Consider the following 26280-nt stretch of genomic DNA (forward strand, 5'->3'; position numbering starts at 1 on the left):
GCGTGGCATTATGTGAATGAGCTGCAGGAAGCCTTGAAATCATACACTCTTTCCTCTTTTCTTGCCACATGACTGGAAAGAGGACTTTGGTGTATTTCCCCTGAATCTCAGCTTATTGCTGTATCTGAATTGAATCTCAGCTTTTTGCTGCATGCAAATTGGGGATCAGGGCTTGCACACTTACTGTGGTTAAACAAGCCAGCTTCGGAAACCATGGTTTGAAATTGGCTTGTTTTGACACTGAGAATGATTAGTTGATTCCCACTTTGGCTTCAACAATGAGCTGAGATGCAGAGAAGCTGAAAATAAATGCCGCTGGGGTTCTTTTTCTGGCTGCACATGAGAGGAGGGAGCACATAGGTCTGTGGCTTGCTGTGGCCCATTGACGCAGTGCTAAGCCATGGTTTAGTGTCACATCTCAACACTGCCAGTTGCCTATGTAGCATCCCAGCATCTACCTCTCTAGACTGCGTGTCATATTATAGGTACAGCATACAAAAAGAATACAAGCCCAGGAAGATAAATTGTCTCAAACGTCTATCTTGAATAATGCTGGCTGTTTCCTTTCCTCAGCATGATAAGCTTTCTTCCTTATGTATTTTGAAGCACTATGAGTTTGCATTGAATTTGTTTTATCAGCCTTATTTTTTCTGCTATTGTGTTTTTGATAGGATTATAGGGACTGTAATGTTTGCATATTTTAAAGATGATGGTTGTGTTCTGCTTTGAACCCAACATTGTTGTTGGAAAAGTGGAATACAAATATCAAATCAAAAATCAACTCTACCAAGTGTACTACAATTTGCATGCTTACACAGAACCAGAACCAGCTGATGGGTTGGTTTAAATGAGAGAGTGACCGCATGGGAAATGTTTCCTTATGTCCTTGGGTTCTCATTTAAATCAGGCCTGACAGCACCAACTGGGGAAGAAGGTTGTTGGCAGCACGTCACCGCGTACAGGGATGTCCCTGATCTTTGGATCTTGTCCCTGAACTCCAACCAGAGGGCCCTGTTAAAAGTGTGTGTTCAGAACGTGGAATGAAATGAGAAATGCACTTTCAGTGAAAAGAAAGAAAGAAAGAAAGAAAGAAAGAAAGAAAGAAAGAAAGAAAGAAAGAAAGAAACCTCTTGTGGAAATGTTTTGCTCTTGCTGTTTGAGTCACGGTGCTCAGACAATCCTTTGATTGTGGATATTATTGCTGTTGTCTTCTCCTAGGCAAAGGAGACGTTTTTGGGGATGTCTTCTGGAAAGAAACTACCCTCGCCCAGTCTTGTGCTAACGTAAGGGCTCTGACATACTGTGACCTTCACGTGATCAAGAGAGATGCCTTACAGAAGGTGCTGGAGTTCTACACGGCCTTCTCACACTCTTTCTCCAGGAACCTCATCTTGACCTACAACCTGAGGAAAAGGGTAAGGGGTTATTATGTGCTTAAGAGAAGTATATAAGGATGTTCTCGGGTCGGCTCTTTTCCTTTGTGATTGATGCTGTCAGGATTATTATTATTTTTAAATGTGGATAATACAACAATCTTCACCAGTAAACAACTCACCTACAGGCATATCTGTGCTACAATGGGGTATAATTTGTGCAACAATCTGCTCCTCTGTTTCCTCACTTTGCATACTCCCTGCATCCACCCCTCCCCAATTCCGGAATTTGCACTGGGGATTCCATGGATTTTGTTGGATTCAACCCATATACAGTGGTACCTTGGTTTAAGAACAGCTTAGTTTATGAACAGCTTGGATTAAGAACACTGCAAACCAGGAAGTAGGTGTTTTGGTTTGTGAACTTTGCCTTGGAAGCAGAACATGTTGAGTGTGTTCCATTTGTAAATTGAGGCCCCCGCTGCTATGGGAAAGCACGCTTTGGTTTAAGAATGCTTTGGTTTAAGAATGGACTTCCGGAATGGATCAAGTTCGTAAACCAAGGTACCACTGTGTTGACCAGTTTACCAGAGAATTTTCTGCATCCCAGCAAACTAATATAAAATTACCTTGGAGTCAATCACAATGAAGCATGATATAAAAAAAAATGTGTCAAGTTGGTGGGTAGGGTGGGGATGTAAAAAATCCAATGTCTGTTGATATGCCAGTGTTCTTAGTGGAGCCTGAGAACTGTAGCACTGCTCATAAAATTCTCAACACCCTTTCTATGCTACAGTTCCCAGGCTTGAGAATCCTTAGCCCTCCCACGAAGAACCATAGATTCCAGAGTTTTCTAGCAAGAGGGAATGGCCGTTGAAATCTGTAATGGATATAGGTTCTGCTTCTTCGCAACTTCGGTATCCAGCAAATGTTCCTCAAACATTATTCCTTATACCTCTATTTTTGTATATGCTCAAAAAAGTTGTGAAGATGGGGGGGGGGGTCCTGTGCATATATTTAGTGCATTCTTCCCCCACCCACAAACATTTGCTCAGCACTAAGAATAGTCCGCTATTGCAAAAAGAGAAATGCAAACAGCAACATCAGCACTATGAAGGATAGAATAAAAGAATTGCCATAAGAGGTTTTGAGGGAAGCATATTCTAAAATAAAGAAGTCTCAAAACTGAAGTTTGTGTTAGTGTATAAGAATAAAGCAAAGCATATAGTAGAAATATGATTGTGATTGTAACATGGACAAATCCTGAGCTATGCTATGGAATGAGGTCTCAAGACAAAAAGGAGGCTACTCAGAGGTGAAGAATGAGGCCTGTTCTCTTCTCTCTGAGTTATTCTCTGCAACCCTTGAAAAGGGGTGCTATATGATACAGCAAGCAAGTAGTTGCCACTTCATCCACCCAGACTTATTAACAAGAAATCTTTGCTGATCACAAAATACCACCAGTATGTTTTAACATAGGCGATTCCCAGCCTACAGGGCCCCATGTTGCACATTGAAATCTTGGCCTGTGATGGCAAATGTTCATACCTTATATGTAGGGTAATTATCCCAACCCATCAAGAAATAACAGGTTTTCTACCTGTCATATTTTCAAAAGAGGAAACTTCTTTGTAGAATTAGTCAGGGAGCAATACAGTACGTAATGAGCAGCATTTTCACTCCCTCCAGGACTGCAGGCACATAAATGATGGCTTAAAGGTATTCTGGCAGATCTGCTGTGCTGTGTTGTGCAATGGTTGTGTGCAGGGGCGTACAAAGGGGGGCGGAGGGGGCGGTCCGCCCCGGGCACCACCCTTGGGGTTGACAAGATGGCCCGCTGCCTCCCCCCAGCTGTAAAGCGGCGGAAGGCGTGCACGCAGTCAGTGTGGGCGCCGCTTGCACCGCACACGTGCTCAGTCTGTACGGATGACGCACATGTGTCACCAGGCAGTTCGTCCCGCCCCTCGGTGTCCTGCCCCGGGTGACGGAGAGGGTTCCTCTGCCACTGGTTGCCTGGGCAGCTAGTATGTGTATTTCTTTACCTGAAGACAGATATAACTGAGCTCCCAGGTCTGGAGCAGAGAACTGGCACAAGGCAATTGGTGTACAATGTTTGCCATGGTTTGCACGATATGGTTGCATTCTGCTAATGTTTTGAAATAATATCTTAGATGGAAGAATCAAATACACTTTCAGGTTGTGGGGTTTTTGTTTTAGCTATCCATCATTTCTGGTGAGACGGTATGGGCTGCTTTCTGTGGTAATATATTTTGAAACAGTGTTGGAACTGTTGCTTCAGATACAAGGAAGATAGGAGAGACCCATGAAATCTGATTAAAAGCCAGAAAAAGGCTTTACAAGTGTATAGCTTTGCAACTGTAATTGGCACCGTGCAATGAGCGTAACCTATTTTGTCGAGACATTTCTTTATTAGAGCTTCAAATACAGCATGGAATTCTTAGGCCTAATTAATTAACCTGTTTGTTAGTATGTTTTGACGGAGACGAGTGAAAATCACCACAGCGTTACATGCCATTTTTTATACCTGCCAGTGGAAAGACTACCTACTTGTTTTTAAAATCATGTTGGCAGCAAACAGAGTTAACCATTGCATTATGCCCTGTTGAATTGGAGTACGCACTCAATTAGGTGCAAGCAGAATAAATTAGAGCAGGAAAACTTCAATACAAAGTGGATATTTCTTTCAGATTAAGTCTCAAGATCCCTTTATGAAGAGATGTAAAAGGTAATGGTAAATGACCCCTGGACAGTTAAGTCCAGTCAAAGGCAACCAAGGGGTGTGGCGCTCACCATGCTTTCAGGCTGAGGGAGCCAGTGTTTTGTCCACAGACATCTTTCTGGGTCATGTGGCCAGCATGACTAAACCACTTCTGGTGCAACAGGACACTGTGACGAGTCCCAGAGTGCAAGGAAACGCCGTTTACCTTCCCGCTGCAGCAGTACCTATTTATCTACTTGCACTGGTGTGCTTTCAAACTGCTAGATTGGCAGGAGCTGGGGCAGAGCAACGGGAGCTCACCCCCGTCGTGCGGATTCGAACTGCCAACCTTCTGATCAGCAAGCCTGAGAGGCTCAGTGGTTTAGACAACAGCACCACCTGCTCCCAATGAAGAGATATATGGGGCAGCCACCCCATATATCACCTTCTCCAGTGCAGTTGAGAGGCTGCCTGATGTTCCATCAGCATGAAAACCAGCACATTTTTTAATGGGCACACCTCTGCAGCTGCCGCCCCGACTGGAGGCACTCCCCGCCTCCCCTCTCACCTCACCTGAGAAGCACGCTGAGCAGGAGCTGGGAGAGGATGGGCCCTTGTATCCCTTGGCCACGCAGCATCACCCGCTGGTGGGGGAATCAGGCAGACAGTGAGAGTGGTGGCAGTGGCAGTGCCCAAGGCGGAGGAGGCAAGCACACATGTCCCGCTGCTCTGTCCAGTTGGGGAAGCAATGCTTGCCTTAGGAGGCATAATGCTTTTCCTTGGAGTGGGCTTTGGAAACCCACGCTATGCCACTGTTTGTAAGCAATTTCCCCTAATGAAATGCATCTTTGCATATTTCCTTCACAGACATGTGTATTGTTATGCAAACTTTATTGTATGCATTTTTATACACATTACTTGGCTGGAGAACTGCACTGCAAAATTTTGAAGTGGCTCACTTATTATTTTGGGTATTGTGAACTAGTTAGCTTTGCTTTCAAATATACCCTGAGACAACTTTCTCTCCCATTCCAACCCAGCTTCAGAAACTGCTATCCATGGCTTCTACTCTTTTGAAACCAGAGCTTTCTTTAAACTGCCAAGCTTAGAAGGGTTATCTGCGGATTGATTTGGAAAGACATATTCAGGCAAAGGAACTTCATTCTTTCCCTTTCCCTTTCATGTTATTCTATTTTATTATAGAAACCACATTCTATCATAGCAATTTCCATCTGATTATTGAGATAATGGTATTTTAATTGGATTGCAGTCAGTGATAAAACTGATGCTGATTGATGGTGAGAATGGTTGAAGTTGATTAGTATTAAGTAAGTGAACTGCATTCTTTCTTTTATTTGCAAGAAGTTGATTGCAAATTAGAATTGGTTACCCTGAGTTGCCCAGCACACTTATTTTGGAGACTGCAGAAGATGTAAATGTTGTGTTAAGAATATGGATAAGGTATACCAGATGGGAAATGTTGAAGAAAAAATACGATCTGTTTTGAGAAAAGTGCTTCATTCATTAACCATAGGTTGCATTCCTGTTTGTGCTACAAATAATTTGGTTTCTCATGCTTTGAGTCTTTAAGGATGTTGTGTGTCTGTGAGGAAGAGCTAGAATCTAGGCTTTAGGTGAGAATAATTCTATCAGTGTAACTTGCATGGGAATCATACACAGCAAGACATTGAAGAATGGAACAGTTAACAATCGCCTCTTTGTGAATCAGGTCATCTGTCTGATTGCTTAATTTGTTTTTTAAAAAAGAACTGCATGCCATAGTTAAACTATGGAACTCACTCCCACATGGGGCAGTGATGACCATCAACTTAGATGGCTTTAAAAAAGGATAAGGCCAAACCATGGAGGAGAAGGCCATTGATGGCTGCTAGCTGCAATGGCAATGTTCTATCTTCACTGTCAGAGGCATGATGTCTCTGATCACTAGTTTATGGGAATCACAGGTGGGCAGATGCTGTTGTGTTAATGTCCTGTTTGCAGGCTTCCCACAGTCATCTGGTTGGCCACTATGAGAACAGGATGCTGGGTGATTGGCCTGATTTAACAAGCTCGTGGTATGTTCTATTTATAACTGAGATACATTCCACAGTGACTTGTAGCAGAGCCTTCTCAGTGATGGCATCCCAGTTATGAAACTCTCTTCCATTGGAGATATGTCTGTCCCCCTTCACTGACATCTTTTAAAGGTCTGTGAAAGACACAGACATTATGTCTGGACTTTGGGGACAGAAGAGGTGGCTAACCAGTTTCTATTTACCGTGAGTTCTGCATTGTTTCTGTTTCGTAATTGAATTGTAAATTGTATAATTTTGCAGTATTATGTTATATTTTACTGTATTCTTTGTATACTGCCCTGAAAACATAGGGTGGAGGATGGTCTAAAAATACAAAAGAATAACCATAAAAGTCATTCCCTGTTATAATTGTATCCCTTCATGCAAGGTGCAAATCTTCAGTGGTGATTTGAATTGCAGAGGAAAGCTTCTGATGGCAGCACAATTACTAGACAATAGAAACTTTTTGCAGAGAAACCTTCCTCACTGAAACTCTTCCATGCTGAAAACCTGCAGAACCAGGTTTATTGTAGACCGGAACAAACTTTTGACACTCTTTTGATGGTACATCCCTCCACCCCATCATTATACATGAGAACTTTTTCCAACTTAAAGTTTTTCAGTCCTCTGTGGTTCTTTCTATCCATCCTACAATCTACAGCTACAGTCAGTATTGTAACTAAATTAATTTCCAGGATGCTGGGTTGAATGAAAAATTGTTGGCCTCAAAATAACTGTCCTACCAAGGGGATGTGAGAGCACACTGAACACATTTAGGATGGTTAGACATTTTTACCTACATCAATCCATCAAAACAATTTTTTTTAAAAAAATCCTTCCAGTAGCACCTTAGAGACCACAAACTTAGTTGGTCTCTAAGGTGCTACTGGAAGGATTTTTTAAATTTTGTTTTGACTACATCAGACCAACACGGCTACCTACCTGTAATCAATCCATCAATTATACTGGGGATTCCAGGGTATACTTCTTTCCCCTGGGAGGTCTCTTCAAAGAATATAAAGATTCCTATGGAAGAAGAAATTTCCCATCATCCTTAGTAATGACAATTGGCTTAGTAGCTTTCCCCCTTTCTTCCCTCTGGTTTGAAACTTCATGCCTTTTAGCCTCTTTAATACTCATCAGTGGAGTGCCCCTAATTGGTACATTGGCAGAATGCTTCCTGTCTTTTCTGTTTCAGCAAATATTTGCTTTAGTTCATGTGTACACTACTTCTTCTTGGTTGCTCTTAGTTTACTTTCACTCACTCGGGGATGGGAGTGTTTGCTTTCCCTTTTACCGCACAGATGCATGCAGTAGTTTGCATGATGGGATATAGATGACTGCTCATGCCCTACCAGAGAGAGCTGGCTGGCTGGCTGGCTGGCTGGCAGTACCCTCAATTCAGGTCTCTCTAGTGCTCTCCATGCCCTGAATATTTCATGATGCCATTTAGCCATTAGGTCTTTGAGATGGTGTGAGAGATGATTAAACAACTGGCTGCGAATACTACAGAAAGACCTTTTTCGCAGGTGGAATGCTCTCGCATTTCATTATGCTTGCTCTGCTCAGGAAGTCTAGACAGGCAGGCAAGCACATGTTTCCTTTAGGACTGTGGATTGCAAGATGTGGATTGCAAGATGCAATCAGCACAATTATTTTATAAAGCTATATGTGAAATGATAACCCCATGAAATAACTGGAACAATGTAAAATAATGGCAATGGATTTCAGTGGCTCTACCCATTACATTTTAGGTGCACACTTAAACTTGTGCCTATTAGTGGCGTAATATCTGAACGCTGAAAGAGGTGTAATCTTTGGCAGAAGGCATACCCTTCGGAAATAAATTGCAATTCTTGTTTAGTAGTTAGGTTCTCTTCTTAGTATAAGAAATGTTGGTTTTCAAAGATGTAAGGGAAATCCTTTAATTGTAACATCACATAACATTTGTGGCCCAGTTTGCATGTAAGGCTATATGCCAAACTATGGCCTTGTGCAAATAAGTGAGTTCCCAAAGTGAAGGTCACAGCTGTTGCATGCCTTCCACAATTGTGCTGCTTCTGCCCAGGATTAATCCTTGGTTTATTTTAAGAGTTATGTCCAAATCCACACTTATGGCCTGCCTCCCCCCAGACCATGAATGGTAAACCAAGACTAAACCTTGGTTATACCATGTGTTTTGTACAGAGCAGTGTTTCCCAAACTTGGGTCTCCAACTATTTTTTGGACTACAGCTCCCATCCCAGCTAGGGATGATGGAAATTGTAGTCCAAAAACAACCGGAGACCCGAGTTTGGGAAACACTGCTCTAGAGGGAGAAAAACCAATAGCCTGGGTTTAGATGTAACGCTAAGCTAAACCATACCTTAGCCTGGGTTGGCCACAACCTCCACTCTGGAAACCTGCACATTTTCTCATTCATGCTAAGTCTTGGTTTGGCTTAGTGTTATGTGTGAATCTGGTCTATATTTGTATAAATTTGATGTCACACTTTTAAGCATCTCTCTGCTTGACTGATGGCCAACTGTTTCCTTTTGGGTGTCCCCCCCCCAATAGAAGTAAAAGATCAAGAAAAGTGTGTAGCAGGTCAATTCTGATGCAGTGACATAAACTGCATTCTTTGCACTTACCATATAAAAGTACATTTGCTTTTAAGATCATAGAATCATAGAGTTGGAAGAGACCACAAGGGCCATCCAGTGCAACCCCCTGCCGAACAGGAAACACCATCAAAGCATTCCTGACATATGCCTGTCAAGCCTCTGCTGAAAGACCTCCAAAGAAGGAGACTCCACCACACTCCTTGGTAGCAAATTCCACTGCCAAACAGCTCTTACTGTCAGGAAGTTCTTTCTAATGTTTAGGTGGAATCTTCTTTCTTGTAGTTTGAATCCATTGCTCAGCGTCCGCTTCTCTGGAGCAGCAGAAAACAATCTTTCTCCCTCCTCTATATGACATCCTTTTATATATTTGAACATGGCTATCATATCACCCCTTAACCTTCTCTTCTCCAGGCTAAACATACCCATCTCCCTAAGCCGTTCCTCATAAGGCATCATTTCCAGGCCTTTGACCATTTTGGTTGCCCTCTTCTGGACACGTTCCAGCTTGTCAGTGTCCTGCTTGTATCCTTGCCCTCAAAAATCTTAAAGGGTGTAGTTCTGCCAAAAAAAAGAGAGTTTGGCCATTGTTGCTGTCTGTCTGTGATAGGGACACTAATAGTTTATATCGCAGGTAGCATTATTCAATACTCTTTGCAAATTACTGCAAGATTTTGAGCAAAGCAGAATTAATATCTGACCATTTGCTCATAGAGCTTGTGCAGCTCAAAGACATGCATGATTCAGAAGCAGATGTTAGGTCGATACGAGATGAGAATCTACATCCTATCTTTGTCAAGGTGTTCTTCTTCTTGCTTGCTTTGCAGAAATGTTATATTTATTTCCACATCCCCAATTGAGGCTGCTGTCGTAAGGGAAATGCGACACCATTTTTGTATGCACAATTCATTAAATACTGCTCAGAGTTTACTGTCACTCAAGACGAGCATTGGGATATTGTTTATGCTGACCTGTTTTCTAAATTAAATAAGATAAACTCACTTGTCACATTCCATCACACACTGGTTCAAATGGCTGGAGCAGAGGAAGGAAATGGTGACAGTACAGATTAATCTGGAGTTGGTCTTGTGGTTACATAATTCAACCATTTTTCTGAAGCTAAGTGGAGGTAGGTTTGGCCAGAGTTTAGATGAGAGACTGGGAACCCTACATATACAGCCTTTGAGTTGCATCCTGGAAGTCTCCTATGCCCTTTCACTGATTTGAAAAGCACTTTAGGGATGCTGCATATTGGAAATCCAGTGCATGAAATAAAAATACAGCTTAAAATGTAATGAATGACCTTAAGGAACAAGAAGAAGTGGAGAGTCCCAGGCCTGGAACAGATGAGACACTGGAAATGAAATGAAGCCTCTCATATTTTCTCTTAGTAGCTTTGAGGGAAGGGGTGGTTAGAGTGGTGAAGGTAGAAGGAGCAACCTTAGCCTTGGCCCAGTATACCTGAAGGAGTGTCTCCACCCCCATCGTTCTGCCTGGACACTGAGGTCCGGCTCCAAGGGCCTTCTGGGGGGTCCCCTCACTGTGAGAAGTACATATCAATTACTTTTGCGTTTAGACTGTCTCAGACCATCCTGGTACTTGTGCAATATTCAATAGTTCAAGGAACCAGGCAGAGGGCCTTCTCGGTAGTGGCGCCCAACCTGTGGAACACCCTCCCACCAGATGTCAAGGAAATAAACAACTACCTGACTTTTAGAAGACATCTGAAGGCAGCCCTGTTTAGGGAAGTTTTTAATGTTTGATCTTTTATTGTGTTTTTAATATTTTGTTGGAAGCCGCCCAGAGTGGCTGGGGAGGCCCAGCCAGATGGGCGGGGTATAAGTAATAAATTATTATTATTATTATTATTATTATTATTATTATTATTATTATTATTATTTATCATTATCATCTCCCTGCACCATTTTTCCAATCTAAATTCCCCCCTCCAAGATGCTATTTGTATAGCAGTTTGGGGAGGTGGTGAGATTTAGACTGGGAAAATAACTAGCACAGAAAGAGTTATGCTGCTTCCCCAAACTAGTCCCACCTCTTCTACTTTTAAAATAAATTCTGATCACAGGTTTCCAGCATCTTTTCGGGTTCCCTTCCCCACACTGCCTAAGTTACTGAGTGCAGTTATGCTGACTTTCCTACTAGAAACTGTTGTACAGCTGAATGACCCCTAATTTCTCCACGATTTCCACTGTCTGATTTGATTTTAAGTCATTTCAGCAGCAACCCATATGTGGCATTTTTTTTGCCATTGAAAAATAAGATTGCTTCAAACAATTTATTAGTTTGCAGAGTTTCGGTGTCTTCTGCCCTTGTGTGAAATGTAAAGAGCTTCATTTTATGTTAGTCTTACGGAATCTATGCAAGGATCTGTAGTCATGGTCGAAGATTATTTGGGATAAAGTTTCAGCATTATCTTCTCCAGTCAATATAGAAAGCAATATTGAAAGCTTTGACACATGCATTCAGTGCAGCAATTTTCTTCTGACAATCGGGACGTGATTTAGAAATGACCCCTTTTCCATCTCCACGCCTACTTCTAGTCTAGCCTTGCTGCACTGCAGGGTAGATTGAAATGCTGGTGAATTATGTCCAATTTTTCATTTCATAAAGACAGTTACATTTCTCGCTTTCAACACCAGCCATACATCTTCTCACGGTGTTTTCAGGTGCCTTTCTTCTTTTCTAAAGTTGGTAGATAACATAATGGTAGATCAGATGAATCGCTAACGTTTTGGCATTCCTTGATCCTGCGGCATTCGCTCTGAAAATATCTACAGGACTTTCAAAACATTCTTCTCCACTTAAGTAATCACTGAATCTTACTTAAATAATCACTCTATCTGGATGAGTGTCTCCAATATACTATGGTAAGCAGTTACATTGTATGACAAATCATTCAGTTCCCAGGAGACTTAGGAAGTATAATATGGAAATTCATGAGAACACCAAATGCAACATGATATGACCATCAATATGAAGTCTGGGCGGCTCAAAAAAGGTCTCAGGACTTTAAAGGTAATAGCATCAAAACCAATTGCCTTTGTCCCACCTGTCGCTCCAGTTTTAGCTAATTTGTCCTTATCCAGCCCTCCATGTTATATAGAGAAACCGGGTGTCATCCATATATTGGTAACTTCTCATTTCTAATTCTCCAGCAACCACTCCCAACAGCTTCATATAGATGCTAAATTGCATGGGGAGGGGGGCAGAGACCTTAACATTGTGTGCCAAATCCAGTTAGGAAACAGATAACACCTAATTTACAATACATCACAACAGACTCTTACAGAACATTAAAAACACAGAAGAGCATTTTTTTTTGCTCTGTCAAAGCTTTTATGAATATAATTAACAATTTAAATGCCAAATACTGTATTCATTAAACCTCCACCTTAAATTTTACACGTTTCCTTTCCTTTCAAAACATATCTTTGTTAAAACTATGCCAATCCGGAACCATATAAAAAGCTAGCCGTTTGGCAATTTGTTTGCATTAAAAAAAAGACAAAATAGAACATCAAAAGACAAATGAACACAATTAGTTAATAAACAGCAGAAAATGAAGATAAGAGAGAGAGTCAGAGACAGAAATATTTCCCTTTTTAATTTCTCTGCAGCATTTTGCTCCTCCTTAAGGTCCTAGCTCACTCAGATGTGTCAATGTCTCTGTTGTCAGCAACAGATTGGACAAGATGCTGCTGGCATCTGTATAAAATCTGGGTCAAACAGAGAAAAGCGTCCAGATGGAATATAGTTGAATCACTGATGGGTTATAGGAGCTCACAGGAAAGCATTGCAAAGCAACTTATCTTTAGCAGCACAGAGCTAACTTTCAGAAATGGCAACTGCTGGAGTTTGCATCCAGCCTCCCTTCAGCTAGCAGCAGCTTAGGAAATGACAGCAAGGTGCCTTCTAATGGCCGTCTCAGACCATGACCCCATCCATCTCAAAGGCCACCAACAGCCTGACATCTAGAAGAGGGAGGACTACACTGGGGCCAGTTGTATTTATGGCTGTTGGTTTGCCTTTCTCTTTTGGTTTTTGAAAGCCAGGATATAAAATGCTACTAAGTTCAGTATTTGTGGAATGCATTCCAAAGAAAAAGAAGCTTAGCCCCATGATTGCTTTTTTAAAAAAAGACAATTCTTATGACATTTACATTTTGATCTGCATTTTTTAAATTGCTTTGCTGTGGATTAATTGTTCTCAAGGTGTAATTTGATAGTTTTGTAATTTTGCTATGGTGTTCTTGTGCACTGTCTTTTGAGGGCAATGTCACCTACACTGAAAGGTGGCTCGGAAATCTTTAAATAAGGACTAGATCCTTACACTGATGTAAATCCATTGTTTTTCCACCAGCACTAGTAGAATTGGACTACGAAAGCAATCACAAAAGAGTGAGATCCAATGTGGAGTGAGCAGGCGCCTGCTCATACAACAGGGCTTCTCCTTCCTCTTTCCCAGGCTATCCCTTGCACCCCCCTGAAAATCTGTTCTGGTGGATTGGGGGGGGACCCTCCACAGCAGCTTTTGGGGATATATGGGGTGCTGGAGGAGGAAGAAGAGAAACTAGAAGCCGTGTTGTACCAAATTTCTATTGCATAAGCAGGTGGACATTATTAATGTCACCCATTGAGTTTAAGGCTGGACTCCTATGCATAATTTCCTGAGAGTAAGACCAATTGAACAAAATGAAAGTAAATATACTTAGGACTATACAGCAAGAAGGCTTCCTTTGATTTGATGCTGCTTTGTGGTTTTAAGCAGCAAAAGCAATGCACTCATACAGATAGGAAACATTCAGTTCATTTAGCAGAGTTTAAAATATTCTTTGTCAAACTCTGTCCCACATCCTGCGGTTTGCAGAATAAATTGAGAATCATTTACCAGAGGGATAGATACAATACGTGGTTTTCCTTGTGTGGAGTTGCTTTGAAACAAATGCTCTCTCTCCTGTTGGAAACTTCTAAAGTGCACTTCTGGTCTCCTTTTGTGTTTGCTTAATTTTGTTTATTTAGAACACAGATGCTTTTCAGATCTTTCATTTCGGCTCACCTGTCTCTGTGGATGCAGGTTCAGAGCAAGATAAAGGAGCATCTAAGCAGTAAAGGGAGACGTTTATTTTTAGTAGCGGGCTTAATTTTTATATAATGGAACCTCAGTGAAATAAATCTTTTGATGATGGAGCACAATGCTGTGAACTATCCCAAGTTTTCTTAAAAAACACACACCCATTTGCATCCCCCCGAAACCAACAGTCAGCAACTAGATACAGTACTTCTAAGTGTCCTTTTTCTGACTTTTGAGGCTCCGTTGTTAGTAAGAGGGAAGAAAATAAACTTTTGCCACTCTCTTAGACTACAGCCAGACTTCAGTTTACTGTGAGCTGCACCAAAAAACTATGTAAGCAGGTTGGCAATTCCATAGCAAATGTATCTATCACATGCTCGTTTTAATGAGCAACTTCTTGCTTTTTATGTACTTCTTACTGTTTTATTTCCATTTATGGACTGCTTATTATCTGTAGATCTTGAAGCAGTTTATAGATAAAATGCACGCACGCACACACACACAATACAATAAAAACAATGTCCAATGATTTACATTAAAATAGATAAAGGATATTCATATCCATATCAGCAATATCAATATCAATAAAGCAAAACACAACATCCTAATTAGCATTAAATGCACCCATTCATACAACTATTGATACCTTGGGGGGGGGGTTGGGACCTTGCCATGCAACCACTCACCCAATCTCACCATCCTTGAATAAGGGGACACCTGCAAATTCCTTTTCTGTTTTCATCAGAATTTCCCAGCATCCCTATACTTGGCTTCAGCTGGTGGTTAGCGAGGAGAGCACTTAACTGCGAACCCAGATCTAGATGACATGCTAAGCCAAACATTGTCTTAGTTCCATACGGCGTGGGAGTAAAAAAGAGGGGGAAGGAATGAAGTGGCTCTCTCTCTCCAAGAGTCCACAAACTAGTCTGATCCCAGTAAACCATAGTTCGGCTTTCTGTGTTGCGTGGACAGTGGCGGAGAGCAGGCGGGGGCAGAGCTGGCGCGCATCCCAGGGGCGGAGCGCACTGTCCGCAGGGGCGGGGCGCCCAGCGCTGCCGGGGGCGGCGTGCTCCCATCGCCCCCCTCTTCCTACGCCCCTGTGCGTGGACACTGCCTGTAAAGAGTTGATTGCCCCTGGGGAAGGAAACACTAGTTTCTGAAACATGCCTGGCAACAGTTTGGAATCTTTTGAGAACTTCTTCTTTTTGGTTTATTGCTGCATTTAGTGCCTCCCCCCCCCTTTAATCCCCGCCCCCAAGACATTGAGGCCTGCTCAAATCATTGACTAGATTTCTTGGCCAAAGTTTGCTTTCATTCCACTCTACAGCATCCTAGAATGCAGGCAGATTTACCCTCCAAATGACTTGAGTAACACCCAGCAGAACATTGTGAAGTCTATAACTGTGATTGTACTCATTCAGCAGCCAGGGTGTGGGGAAGAGAAATGAAGTCCACAATGGCGGGGAAACTATATGCAGAAAACACGGGGAAATGAATTCCAGGCAGCAAGAGGTAGAAAGTAAAATGAAATGTGAGAACAGTGGTGGTACGAACATAATATTAAATCCTAAAGCATTGGATACAATCCATTGTCAGCTAAGCTGTTTCTTAAGTTTTTATCCAGGCACTGCAAGTGTGGGAGTACAATTGTGCTCCAGAAATATTTCATTGTTGGTTTGCTTTTTGCTTAGGTTAAGATCCGTAGCCTATAAATTCTTAGTGCTGTTTAATCATTTTTTCAAAGCACAGCGTTTTTAAACTTTATTTTCAAGTGTGGGTTGAACATGAAATCCTGTTCTTAAAAAAATTCTCCCAGAATCCAGTAAAGGAAACATGCGTTTCAGATAAGCCTCCAGAGCTGGTGATATCAGACAGTTTCAGAATTAATATACTGAAAGAGTGTGTACAAGGGTATGTAAAAAAAATTGAATTTAACGTCGCCCCATCTTCTGTGCAAGTAAAGGCATTTTCTCACATAATATTAAGCATGCCTTTGAGCTCCTGTTGTGGTTTTTTTTGGGTGGGATTCCCCCAACATGCCTAATAATAATAATAATAATAATAATAATAATAATATTTATACCCCATCCATCTGGCTACACAGGGACTTCCACTTGTGCAAGAGGGCTTTCACTCCTCTTGTCGCCACCTAATGCCCCCTTGGGAGGAGAGTGGGGATCAGTGACCGGATAGCCCAGTCAGTAGAGCATTGGACTCTTAATCTCAGGGTCATGAGTTTGAGCTCCATGTTGGGCAAAAAAATGGGCATTGCAGAGGGTTGAGCTAGATGACCCTTGTGGTCCATTCTTGGACAAAGACTCAATTTGTCCATCTGGAAAGCTGCAAGGCTTGTGCAGATGGAACATGCATAAAAGTGCAACGTTGAACACCACCCTCAGTGTGAGTGCCGCTAATGCAGAACAGAAAACTCTTTTCAGTCTGTATTTGCTTTCAAACCCATAAAATGCAAACCATGGTGATAGTGCCATTCATGAAAACATGGGAACCAAGACACAGGGGCTGAGGGGTCATCGGCCCCACCAATAAAATATATGAGAGGGCCGCCTCCCCCCTCCCAGTTGATGGGAATTGCCATTCAAATGGTGTGTGTGCACTGTGTCATGTGATCGATGGGGCAGAGCTTAGCTGCACGCCCCACGCCACAATATTTTATTCAAGTTGGCACCCCTACATGAAATTGCCTCAAGATGTGAAGGTCTAGATACCTTGATAATGGAATATTAAACCAATTCATTATGTTAAGTTTTGAGGCAGGAGAAAGACCTGGAGGGAGGTGTCGATACTCTCAACATATTCACACACTTGAATGTGAGAGCAGTGAGCTGAGGAAGGGTGTCACACATGGCAATATTTGTTAACTTGCTTATGCATAACACGTTCACTCACATCCCCCAAAAGAACTCTTGCATCTTGTCCATGGGAACTAGAAGCTCTGCAACTATGCATACCGTATATATAAATTACATGTATCTCTGCAAGGGGAGAGATGAAGTACGAGAATTCTCCCGCTTCCAGTATTCATTATTTTTCAGAGAGCCACACACTGGGTGATGCCTCGTTTGACCACTTTGTTGTTGACGTTGTAGAAAAAACTGAGATGACAAAGTAGAAAAATGAGACTAATTGAAAAATCCAAATAGGGATTCTCGGTCTTAACATTAGACGTTGCACATGTGCCTTTAGAGGTCACAGTCTCTGAGGAACTTCAAGGAGTTGAGCTATTTGGTGTGTCAAACTGATTGCTGTGGCATTACAAAGCACCTGCCTTCAGCCTTTTTCTCCCCGCTTTTCTGCCTTGTTTAACAATGAAACTAAATAAAAGTAACAGTAGAGCTGTCTGTGAGGAATATGCTAAAGGCTACTCAAAACCATGATATTTGGAGATGATTCTGCATGGGATTGATATGGGGCAATTTCACACATTATGCAACAGAAGACCCTGGTTTGCTCCACCACAAGCCCATGCTAGGGGGACTCCACTTTCTACATATCTCCATTTGGAGAACTCTCCATTTATTCCTACTCCCTGCTTCCTGCCACTTAACTAATTCATGATCTGCAGGAGGAGCTCCCCTCTTTCTTCATGGCTGCTAAGCTTTGTCAGGAGCTACCTTGTCAGAAGCATACACCATATCAACCTAATCAACAACTACCTATTTTATCTTTGTGGGACACACTATAAGCTAACTGGCCTGTGTTTTCCAGGACTCCCTTTCAACTTGTAGTGTTGTTGCATAGGCTACTTTTCTAGTTCTCAAGTATGGAGGCTGATCTGAGGGACTCGTTCAGCTGCTCCACAATCTCCTTATCCTCCTCTAGAACCTCTTCGATTCTCTGGTCATCCAAGGGCCCAGTCACCTCTCTAAATGCTACCAACCTAAAGTTTTCAGCAATGATCCCCTCAATTTTGTTTTATTTTTTTAGCACCTGTAAGGAAGAGAAAGTATAGAGAACCTCCCCCTTGCATCAGAAGCAGCTCCTCCCCAAGCAGTGACGGTAGCGAGGGCGCTGAGGAAACTAGTCAGGAAGTGGAGAGAGAGGGCCAGGGCTCTGGCAGCATGGGAGAGCCCCGGCTACACAGGAGGGAGGAAGAGAGGGGGGAAAGGGGGGGAGAAGGAAAGCATGGACCGTAGACCCTTTCCTCCAGTTCCGGAATTACGCAGGAGAAGGAGGGGAAGGAGGTTTGCTGTCCCGAGACTCTTATGTTGGAGGAAGTCACGGGGCGGGTCAGTGCTGGATTCTGCATTGGACTGAGCAGACATGTTTTACACACCTGTCTCACTGTAAATAGATTGCAATAATAAAAACTGTTTAAAGACAAGCATGTGGAGCGTCGTTACTCTAGAGTAGTCGCAAGAACCTGTGACAGCACCCCTTTCTTTTTTGGCTGCCAAATTATAAGGATGAGGGACTGAAGTCCAACTGCTTTTTGTCATTTAACTGTTCTTCATGGTTACTCACTTTTTTGACAAACACCAATAAAAAACCTGGTTGAAGTGGCAACTCTTCTTTTTTATGTTTGTTTCCTTTTCAACAAAAGAGTGCATTGCAGGGGAGGGTGAGCAGATACACTTGAATATAAAAAGCCTTTGCCTCCTGGTGATTTATTACATGCATGTGTGGGTTGCTTTCATAGCTGAATGATAGTGCTAATATTTTTGCTCCTTGGTGATAATCGTGTCAGAAATTGCCACATACAGCCACAAACAATGGAAATGCATGAATGCGAAAGAGGATTGTCCTTATCACTCTTTCAGTACTAAGATTTTTTAAAATTCTAATTATACAATGGAATACACCACTGACACCTGTGCGGTGTTGGACTAAGGCAGAGGGCAGCTGCCACAACACTAAATTGTTGCATTGTTGGCAATGGAGGTCCTGGTAACATGGTATCTGCAGGAGCCTCTCAGTTCAGTATATTAGGGGCAAAATGATCATTCAGGTATCCTGGTCCCAAATTGTATAGGGCTTTATATACTGAAACCAGCACCTTGAAATTAGCCCAGCAGCTAACTGGAACCAGTACATTTATGGGGGAAATTTACACTGCAATCCTAACCGCTGGGAGTTATGCGCCATTGAATTCTGTTGAAATTCTACTCAGACTTACTTCTTTGTAGACATGGTTAGCATTGTGCTGTTAGTATTACCTAAGACTTTGGGCAGATTCCCCCCCCCCCCCGAACATTGTCAAAAATCTTGTTGAAGTTGTGCTTCCCTGCATACCACAGCTGGTATTGTGGAATGATCCAAGATGTTGCAAACTAAAGCAAACGATGCTGGTGACACAGAGATATTAATAGCAAATATTGGAGGCACGATTGGAAGCCAAGAATAGATAGATGACTTTCAAAAGTTTGAAATATTATGATTATAAGTAAATTAACTGTGATAATTGCATTCGGGCAAGGAAGAAGTTATTGTCTATGTAATAATGGAATATGGCACATTGTTTGTTTTCTTTTTACCCCCCCCCCCTTTTTTTTTACTGTATGAGAAACAGTATGTGTTTTCAATGAATGTATGCCCATTTGTATTCTCATATACCCATTTGATAAATTGTGGGGGAAAGGTCAGATTTATATATTAGATGGAAACTGTACATATTCTAAGATACTTTGTCAAAAGCTTTTTGAAAGTGCAAATACAATGTGTCAACTGAACTGCTTCTATCTATATGCATGTTGACATTCTCAAAGAATTCTAATAGGACTTTCCTTTGCAAAAGCCTTGCTGATTTTGCTTCAGTATGGCTTGTTCTTCTATATGCCTTGTTATGCTTTCTATATGCTTTAAAAAGCCTTCCCACCAGATTTCCTGGGACAGATGTTAAGCTAACTGTCTTGTAATTTCAGGGACACTCCCCCCCATCCTTTTTCTAAAATTGGTCTTACAATGGCTACTTTCTAGTCCTGAGGCTGGAGTCTGATCTGAGGGAACTGTTAGAGTTACATATTTTGTCAGTCTTCCCCACTATTTCAAGATAGTAATTATGTTTAAATCAGCATCTATATGTATAAATCAGCCTATATCCTGTATCCTCTATTCTGCTGATTTCTTCCGTTTGGTGAGTGCGTAAGTAGCCACCCTAGAGAAAACATTTCCGTAGGATTCACCAAGCATCCAGATTCCAAGGGTCATGAAACATCTGAGTGGTTTAAAGGCTTTTCGTGAACAGTTTCATTAGAGATAAAGGTGACTGTAGCTGCTTCCACAGGGATAAAACAATTGGGAACAATGGCTAAGTGAAGCTGTCATTTTACCTATTGCTTAGGATTTTTTTCTAGGCATTAAAGGATAAAAATCCAGCAAAAGATCAAAGTTAAGATCAAAGAAACCCAAGGTATGCTTAACACTTGAATTGTCTAATGTGAGGCACCAATTATATCTAAACCAGAGATTCCCAGCCTACTTAAAATCACAGTCAGCCTCTCTCTCTCTCTCTCTCTCTCTCTCTCTCTCTCTCTCTCTCTCTCTCTCTCTCTCTCTCTCTCTCTCTCTCTCTCTCTCTGTGTGTGTGTGTGTGTGTGTGTACAGAGAGTTTTGAACTTCTGTGAACAAACATTTTCGTTCAACCAACAATACTTAGTCTGATCACAACAATGTGTCATAAATTGTATAAAGGGCAAAAGGGACAGAAATCATGGCATTGTCACAAACCGCCTTTAAAAGCAATAGATTATACACAGTACATAAAACATCAAGGAAATCAGTAAAAATAATTAGGCATACCAAACTATGAACATCTCTGCCTGGTACCTTTTTAAGGAAAATTTACAAAAAGATGATGGTACATTTCACCCAGCAAACTTGTGAAAATGTACAGAAAAGTGCCAAGAGGTAGATGGTGGTCGTGTAAATATGCTAGAGAATACTGGGAGATGATTCATATAGAATTAAAAAATATCCTTAAGGTCACATTTCCCCAAAGACCTGAGGCATTTCTATTAGGGATAACAAGTGATGATATTCCGAAAGAGGCGCTTAATCTCTTTTTATACGCGACTGCTGCATCTAGAGTGGTATATGCGAAAAAATGGAAAGAAAAAGAGATACCCATGGAAGAAATTTGGCAGAATGAATTGATAGAATACACAGAATTAGTAACTTGGACCGCGAAACTAAGAAATTAGGACGAGTCATAGATAAGAGATGAGTGAAAATGTTTTGAAGAGTATCTTAGAGGGTATAGCAGTCCATTTAACCTACAAGTATGAATGAATGTATAAGCAGCAGAGAACATTCAATAAAGAAAGATTCAAGATGAAAATGGATGGAATAATAAATTATGCAGCAAACAAAAGACTACCTAGAATGCCATGGGGAGATGGCCTGGGAAATCTGAGGATAAGAGACAATTATGAATATTGTATGGTGTATATATAAGTTGTAAAAATGCATAAACAAAATAAAAAATTATATAATAACAACTAGGCATACCGGTACCTTAGAGTAGTGATACGGGATTTCTGATTTGTCACAAATAGCACCCAGCATTATAAGTTGCCTCAAATGTGGTGGGTCTCATCACACACCCTTTCAGAGTCAGAGTCTTTTAGCCAGCAAGGCCACAGCTGACCTGAAGCAGATGAGGCAGCAAGGAATGGAGCTGATAAGTCAGGTGGGAAGCCATACTGTATATCTGAGGCCACACAATTTGTGGAACTGAGGATAAGATACAGGTCAGGAAAATCATTGTCAGGTGGGTGTGGGATACAGAAAGCAGAAGCAGGAGAGAGAGGGGGGGACCATATGATAGTGCAGAAGGGCAGCCTAGCAGGTGTTGGCCTCAGCAGTGAGTTGCCCAGACTGAAGGAGTACAGCTAGCGAGGAGAGAAGTGGGGCTGGTTCTCCTGGGCTACTTGATGCCCAGGCTCAAAAGTGCCTGTTGTCTGGCCTGAAATGCCTGCATTTCCTTCCTGGTCCTGGAAGGCCAATGAGCCAGGGAATTGGTGTCTGGGCCCATAGCGGGTGTCTGTTTGCTCCTGCAGTGCTTAACCATGCTCAGCTAACAGAGACAAGGTGCTCATGGGCCGCACTGTGCTCCCTATGCCAATCAAAATACTTGCTAAGGCAGGAGTAGGAAAGTATTGCTAGACCACAGCTCCCATCCCTGACCATTGGCTATGCTGGTTGGGGTGGATAGGAGTTGGAGTCCAACAGTATCTGGCAGCCCACAGTTCCCCTACCTCTGCTCTATGGCATGTTGAATTCTAGTTACATCAAGTTGATACTGGGCTTGATCCAGATTTCGCCTTCCATTTCGCGGTTCTGAAGGGGCCCCTAACAGGGTGGAAAGTTGTGCTGGAGGCAATTGGCAAAAGTCACCTCCTCCAACAGGAGCATTCTCTGTACAGAACTTCATGCAGGAGATGCTCCCACTTGTATGAGACGCATGACCAACATTTTCATATAGTAAAATTAGTTGGCGGGACATTCAGGGCAGAAGAAGTGAGAGGAGCTGGATCTGCTGAATCTCATCTTGCCATGTTCCTATTAAAGGCACATGGTCCCCTGTCAGGGAAGGAATGAGTAACATAAAGCAAACTGTGCCTCTCTATTTGAAAAAAACACATTGCTTTCCCAGCCATCCTCTATCATCTGAACAGTGAAATAGGAACGAGAAGACAAATTTCCTGTATCCTGATCCAATGGCATGCAAGGGAAATGAAGACACAGAATAAACTTAACAAACCCCCATCAGGGTCTGCATGCATTCCTTTGCATGAGTTAAGTGTTTAGCTTTTGTGGTCCAATTATGTGCTTTCAAGAGGAGGAGGAATGTGCGCTAATGGAAAGGTGTGGCAGCCTAATGGGGTCTGGACAATCAGAGTTATTTGTCAGAGTTACAGGTATCCAGCCCATGCTTATGTTCCAGAGGAGGACTTCACAGTCCCACCCTCGGGAAACTGCACAAGGACTGCAAATTGAGTTATGTAGCATAACATGAAGACAAAGGTGTGGGGAAAATGTAACAGGCAATTGGTTTCTGTGTCAGTTTCTCTCCCAATGGATATAGTAGACATTAAGGCAGGCATGGAAGAAAGATTCCCACCCCCTCTAATTTATGCCACTTAAAAGCTGTGTAAAAATGCATAATGTTCCGAATACTTAAGAAATGCCCAAATAATTAGCTTGCTGTTAAAAAAGATTTGCTGGTATCCTAAGGTTTTCCCAGTGTGCCTGGGAAACCTCTTATGGCCTCCAACCACAAAAAGATAGCTGATCCATAAGAGAACCTATTGATTAAGCAGAGGAAGCAAAGAGCAGAAATAAACAGCCTCCCCCCCCTTTCACACTGGAGGGAGTATTATCCATAATAACTGAATAGAAACAGGGGGTCGGATCCAAAGGTACAAGATACAAGCAGAAATATCATTCCACTTGCACAAAGTCCACCCCACCCCATCCATCCCAGCAATTAGCTGCTCTTGACATTAGGAGGCGTTGCTCCCTTTCCATAGTTGGCAAAGCCACTTCCGCATCCCACGGAGGTGGTGTTGTGGGCGTGGCCTGAGCAAACTCTCGCGACGGGGGCTGAGCGCTCAGCCCCCTCGCGAGATGGGAGTTCCCGCCTCCATCATACCCAGGCCAGCCAATAGGGTCGGCCGGGAGGCGGGGCTTCCCTTCTTTTAAACGAGCCAGAGGCGCGAACTAAGCCTCTTCTGCCCCGGCTCTCAGACCTGAACGGTCTGCACAGCTGCCTTGTATTAGTTAGCATGCTGGTCACATTGGAAAACTCCAGTCTTAACCATTCAGTTATGGACATTTCAGGAAACCTGTTCAGCAATTCAATCTTATGGAGCATCTTGTTCAAATGGCCCATTTTAGCTTTGAAAGGAAGCTTTCTGCCTAATCTAGAGCAATAAGAATGATTATGTTTCTCCCTGATTAAAGGTACAATCACAGATCAAGGAAGAACTATTTTTGGGAAGAACTGACAAAGCAAAGACTTCAAAGTGATTTCCTTGCCGTTTCTAACGTTATTAATAGGGTCGATATAAGCAAATGTACACAGAGAAAAATAGAGATGAAGGGTATCAAAGATGAAAGAGAAGCATTTAGGTGAATTAAGGGTGAAAAGGGGATATGTTTTAAGAGTAATTTATGCAATTAAACATGCCAAAATACCAAGAAGAATAAAACAGTTGAGAAGAGAACATGAAACTTGTACTAGATTGATGCAAACAGAAAAAGAATGAACCTGACAGCATTTTTTTTTTTTTTTGCAATTCCAATTTCCTTGCCAGGAGGTGGCAGACTAGTCAATGCTATTGTTATATACAAAAATTATCAGGTCATACAGGGGATTTTTTAAAAAAAGTTTGTATGTAACAACCAACTCTCTCCCTCTCCCTCTCTGCATGTGTTTTTCATATGGCTTTTGTGTAATAGAGTTTCAAGTATCCTTGAAACTTACAGAACAAACAGTTTTCCAAACATAATTTCAGAGCAGCAAACAGAAGTAGTACTTCAAATCTGAACTTTCATCATATCAGGCATTTAACAAACTAATCAGGCCAAGGCTAATGAAAGAGAGAGGAGGAGGGAGACAGAGAGAAAAGCTGCTTATTATCCAGCCCCCTGGTTTAAACTAATGAAAACCTAATTGGTCCTCTAGAATGTGGCCATTGTTATCAAAAGCTGGAAGGTTTTGCCAGTTGTAGAGGAACATTTCCACAGTAAAGTCCCAGAAAATGAGATTTCAGAAACCCAAATGTTAAGTCTCTCTCTCTCTCTCTCTCTCTCTCTCTCTCTCTCTCTCTCTCTCTCTCACACACACACACACACACACACACACACACAGCGCTTTCATAATTGGAAAGGGAAATAAAATATTTTTCAAGAATTCATTCATCTTGAATCCATTGCCATTTTTTACTCACATCACTTAGTAAATGGCGTGCTATGGTCCATGGGGTCACGAAGAGTCGGACACGACTAAACGACTAAACAACAACAATCCCTATGCAACATCTGAACACCACAGAGTTTTCAGCTAAATATGGGTCCTATTGTTTTTATCAAAAAAGCATTGTCTTTGCTATAACACTGAATGGTATTTCTGCAGATTAATCTGCTGTGAGTCATTTAAACAAGTGAGAGCCATCACCTGAAACTATAGTCAGCAAATGCTGAACATTTGTGAACCTGCCCTTCCATAAACACATTTGTTCTCTAGTCTAATTTATGATCAGAACGAATAAACAAATAGGCTTTAAGACTGATGTCCCCTATCCCACCAATGGTCAGTTCTGAGTTTCAACTTTTGCCACTTATCTATGGTGCTATCTGAGTGTCTACTTTCTAGCCTGCTATTTCTGGAAGTGTTCGATGTTCTGCTTAGAACCAATCTGCCATTCAAGCTGTCAGCAGGTGTTTTTGCTGAATACATCCGCAGGAGCCTTATGATCTGGCTCCCTTGTGAATACCAAAAACAAAATTTGAATGCATCATGATGACTGGCAGCCATAGGACACCAAGAGTATTATTTTGATCGGACCAAGGAGCACTTCCTGAATAAAAGTCTGCAGAAGATGACTAAGTGATGACTGGGAAGGTACCTACGGAACCGCCTCTCCTGGTATGCCCCGCGGAGGACCTTAAGGTCCACAAACAACAATATTCTGGAGATCCCGAGCCATAAGATGGCTAGATTGGCCTCTACTAGAGCCAGGGCCTTTTCAGTACTGGCCCCAACTTGGTGGAACGCTCTTTCCCAGGAGACCAGGGCCCTGTGGGATTTGTCATCTTTCTGCAGGGCCTGCAAGACAGAGCTGTTCCGCCTGGCCTTTGGGTTAGACTCAGCCTGACCCCTGTGTTTTCTTCCCTCATGGCTTGGATTTATGGACTACTTGAAATGAAGCTGCACTTTAAATTTTAATACTGTATTTTAATCTGTATTTTAATTAATTGTTTTTATGTTTTATTGTAATTCTGTTGGTGTGAGCCGCCCTGAGCCCGGTTTTTGACTGGGGAGGGCGGGGTATAAATAAAAATTTATTATTATTATTTATTATTATGGCTCCAGGCATGTGGAATTTGGCCTTTAAAAAGCAAAGAACACCCTGCCCCAAAGTACTCTTTGGGATTGTGTTAAGCCAACCTTGTTGATGCTGGTTGTTCTTCCTCTAAAAATACTAGGGACATCCAATGAAGCTGAATGTGGGAAGATTCGGGGTGGACATAATGAAGTAATTCACATAGCACATAGGTAAACAGTAGAATTCACTCTCACAAGACATAGCAATAAGCAATGCCTTGGGTGGCTTTGAAAGAGGATCAGATAAATTCACGGAGGGTACAGCTCTACCTGCCACAATGACTTTGTTTTGCCATCACTGTTGGAGGCATTGTGTCTCTCAATACCAGTTACTGGAAATCGTAAGTGGGGAAATGCA

The 26280-nt window shown here is 42.1% G+C and overlaps 1 protein-coding gene across 1 annotated transcript in view; it reads left to right on the forward strand.

The window, feature by feature from the left end:
- Positions 1 to 26280, forward strand: part of KCNH1 (potassium voltage-gated channel subfamily H member 1) — a 213965-nt gene that overhangs the window by 126244 nt on the left and 61441 nt on the right. The window contains exon 10 of the mRNA XM_060273026.1: positions 1219 to 1415. Within this exon, the coding sequence (XP_060129009.1) occupies positions 1219 to 1415 (197 nt within the window). The remainder of the gene's footprint in view (positions 1 to 1218; positions 1416 to 26280) is intronic.

The sequence above is a fragment of the Zootoca vivipara genome, chromosome 3 (genome assembly GCF_963506605.1).
Source record: "Zootoca vivipara chromosome 3, rZooViv1.1, whole genome shotgun sequence".
In the NCBI taxonomy this organism is placed as follows: domain Eukaryota; kingdom Metazoa; phylum Chordata; class Lepidosauria; order Squamata; family Lacertidae; genus Zootoca; species Zootoca vivipara.